This window comes from Asparagus officinalis, chromosome 7 (assembly GCF_001876935.1).
Source record: "Asparagus officinalis chromosome 7, Aspof.V1, whole genome shotgun sequence".
Lineage (NCBI taxonomy): Eukaryota > Viridiplantae > Streptophyta > Magnoliopsida > Asparagales > Asparagaceae > Asparagus > Asparagus officinalis.
This window is the reverse complement of record NC_033800.1, coordinates 140,425,421-140,429,204: the sequence shown is the minus strand read 5'-3', so window position 1 is coordinate 140,429,204 and position 3,784 is coordinate 140,425,421. Positions and strand designations below refer to the sequence as shown.

The 3,784-nt window shown below is 41.5% G+C and overlaps 1 protein-coding gene across 1 annotated transcript; it reads left to right on the top strand.

The window, feature by feature from the left end:
* On the top strand, nt 1,672-3,463 carry LOC109847872. Its single transcript, XM_020417107.1, has 3 exons — nt 1,672-1,738; nt 2,071-2,876; nt 3,071-3,463. Exons 1-3 carry the CDS (start codon nt 1,672-1,674, stop codon nt 3,461-3,463), a joined length of 1,266 nt encoding a protein of 421 aa, XP_020272696.1.

Below are 3,784 nucleotides of genomic sequence, written 5' to 3'. Positions count from 1 at the left end.
AACAGTCGGAAGTAGAAATTTCACCCGATTAATAACCTGTAAATAGTTTTGTTCGAGTGGTACTTTTTGTTACACCCCTTGGTAATTAAATACATGCCTTATTAGTTAGTCTATACATATGGCAATATAAGCTTAAAATTGATTTAAGATTTTACTTGCTCTCCATTTAGAATAATTATGGCAATGAGTAAATTAAGGGATTTACTTGTTAGACAAGTCAATTAATCACACAATGAAGATTCATTCATTTCTTGGAGACAAAGAAGCAGGAGGCCATAAAATAGTGAGGGTTGCTATGAGATTTACATAGTGCAAGAAATTGAAGAGAGAGTGAGAGTTGTAGAGCGACTGTGCAATTTTGTATTCGACATAGGAGTTGTGAGAAAATCTAATGTTCGGTAGTTCACGACAGAATGAGTCAGTGTTGTAAAGAAATTATTTTGGGTATTATCCTTCTATTCATTGTTCTTTTATTCTTGCTCTATTGTACTTGTACTCTCTCTTTGATTGTAAGAAAGAACTAAAGATTTGTGCCCAATTGGACATAAACAATTTGTCAAACCATATTAAAATTAGTGTTTTGTGCTTGTACTTATTTTTCGTTAGTATCGTTTGCATTTCATTTGCAACATGATCTAAAGTTAAAAAGACACCATAATGTAGATTGCTTATCCCTCCTTTATATACAATTAGAAATTGGTGGTTCTTCTAAATGCAAAAAAAAAAGAAAGAAAAAAAAACATGTCATCTAAATACACGACACATGTCATATTAAAAACAACCATGTGGACATATAATCTATCTTCACATAATTAAGAATTCTCATCAAATTAAAACTATTCATAGTAAGAAATTTTTTAATAATTAAATATTTAGTAATCCTAATCGAATTAGTACTATCCATGATTAAATATCTCATAATTATATCCCTCATTTATATATAAATTGGTGAGCTACTTCTAAAAGCTCAAAAACAGGCCACGTGTCAAAAAGTTATCAAGTGTCCATCTATCCTATCAAAAATTGATACATTGATACCTAATCCTATATTCACTTAAGAACCCTAATCAAATTAAAACAATTCATAATAAAAAAAAGGGAAAATTGCTTCCAGCCCCCAAAACCGCCCAAAACATGCTCTGCCCCCCCAAGTCCTTTTCAACGTTCCTTTTACCCCCAAAACCGCCCCCGATTTTCTTCCAGCCCCCAAAACGAATCCCCAGGCGTAACGCCGTTTAAACCCCGCTCGAAATGCCCAAAATACCCTTATGTTTAAAATTCCCCGTTATGAGTTACCTCCTCGTCCGTACCCTGTCATCTCTCTCTTCTGCAAGCAAACCGACTCCAGAAACCCAATTCAAAACCCTAGCACTAAATCAACCGACCCCAACGCAAACCGAATCAAAGCAAAGGGATCAAAATGGCCGGCGATTCAACCCCCAAAGCCAACCTCAATGCCGACCACAGCGAAAGTGATTACACCCAGCGGTTCGAAATCTCAGAAAGAGCCCATACAACTGCAGTGCGGACTGAATCCGAAGCTCGAACTGCGATTGCTGATGTTCTAGAGGACATCGCAACCAGCCATTCTCATCACAGAAGCCGGAAATAGAAGTGTAGGCCCCCGCGAAGGTCTAGAGGGCAGCACCGGCACCACCGGCGCGTCCAACGATGCCACTAGAGCGCTTCTTGGTCTACAGAGAGGAGAAAAAGAGCAGCACGTGGCAGCACCCAAAATGTAATTTTTACCGCAAGTTTTATGTTGTTAAGGTTACGGTTTGATTGATAATGCTCTTAGTCTGGTGGGAAGGTCCAAAATTACGGTGTCTGTTAGCTGTTGAGGTTACTGTTAACATGCAAGGTCTATGCTTTTATTGCTGAGGTTGTTGTTTATTTGTAGAGGTTAGGCTTTGGTTGTTAAGGTTAGGTTTTGGTTGATAAGGTTGTGGGGTTGTTGTTAAGGTTGTTGGTTACTGCCTTTATTGTTAAGGTTGTTGTTTAGTTGTTGAGGTTAGGCTTTGGTTGTTAAGGTTAGGTTTTTGTTGTTAAGGTTATGTGGTTGCTGTTAAGGTTGTTGGTTTACCCGCAAAGTTTACAGCATAGCTGTTATGTTTACTGATTATACTCAAAAATGCTCTCGTCTTGTGTTTTTGTTTTGTAGAAAAAGGGCAAAGCCAGCTATTACGTTGCGGCCCCCCGCCAGCTTCGGTGCCTATCACGACTTCATGCAGAATTTGGTGACGCGTATGGGGCCAAGGCATTTTGCGGCCTACGAAGATAGTGTATTCAGACACTACGTCCAATTTGGCCCACCTGGCGTCGATCTTCCCACCTTTGAGCACATTTTGAGTCAGTGGGACAAGAAGAGCAAAAAATTCGTCTTCACCGATAGGAATGATGGAGAAGAGATCCCATGCTCATTCAACCTTGAGTGGGTAATGGAGCATACATGGTTCTCCAATGAGGGGCTTCATGTTGACCACAATCGGGACAGGAAAAATAGGATTTGGTCCAGGTTCTTTGACAAACCCGAGACGGGGGGTTCCAGCAGTATAGCTCCCCCCAAAGGAGGCCCCACCAGACGCAATGTGGAGGACCTGCTCTTGAAGCTGGTACTATCTTCTGATCGCCGAGATGTGAAGGACTTTGTCCTGCTACAGATCCTCTATCAGCTGAGCATGATTTGGTGTCCAAGCAGTGTTTCCGGCGTTCCTAGGCATTTATTCAAGTACGTCGACAGCATCGAACAGGTCAACAACACTGCTTGGGGGACCTATATATTCAGTGAGACATCTGACGCGATAGAGAGGGCACTGAAGGGTCCTGAGCCAGGGAAGACGACATTATATCTGCAAGGGTGTACCCCTCTAGTTTGTGTAAGTAATCATGTTTTTTACTGATTGTGAAGGTTAGGGTTTAGTTGTTAATGTTACAGTTTCGTTGTCAAGGTTACGGTTTGGTTGTTAATATTACGGTTTGGTTGTTAAGGTTACGTTTTTATTGTTAGGGTTACTTTATTAATTGTTACGGATGAAGGTGTTTGTTAAGTTTTTATATCTCTAATGTGCAGTTGTGGTATTATGAACTCACCGGCATCAAGAAGCCAGCACTTGGTTGTACGGTGAGGCCTCCCCTGACAAATTGGGTGAGACTTGGGCACGTTGCTGGTTCTTTGAGATTGGCCACTGTTGTTGCGAAAGCAAGCAAAGCTACGATAAAGCTTCCACAGCAACATGGACAACTTCAAAGAATCGAGGGAGGTTTTTGGGGGAAGGAGCAGGGGATAGAGAAAGAGAAGAGGAGAGAGAGAGAGAAGAGGAGGATTAAGGGTCCGGCTGCAGTAGACGCCGGCAGGGCTCGTGGCCCAATAGCCTCAGCCGCGGCACCATGTCCTGCCGCGCTGCCATGTAGTTGCTTGATGATGTGTATAATGTTCTTCTATGTTATCTTGAGTGGTGTTTGAACGTCTGTAAGCATTTTTTGACGCCTACAGATACCCCCTCCAAAGTATCTCAGACTCATCATTTCTTAGAGAGGGGTCTGGGACACTTTGGATATGATAAGCTTTCCTTGCAATTTCTCCAGTGCTTTGTTGGGGAAGTTGCGTAGAATGGTCTGCGAATAGCTTCAATTCTTGACTTCTTTATCTTTTAGCTTATTCAGTGCTTTGTAGAATAGCTAAGATTCCTCCGGTGCTGCGTTTATCGCGTGGCCGTTGTCGAAGTCTTGAATTTGAACTGCCGTCGAAGAATAAAGAAATAGTTTATACTCATATACTCTATTG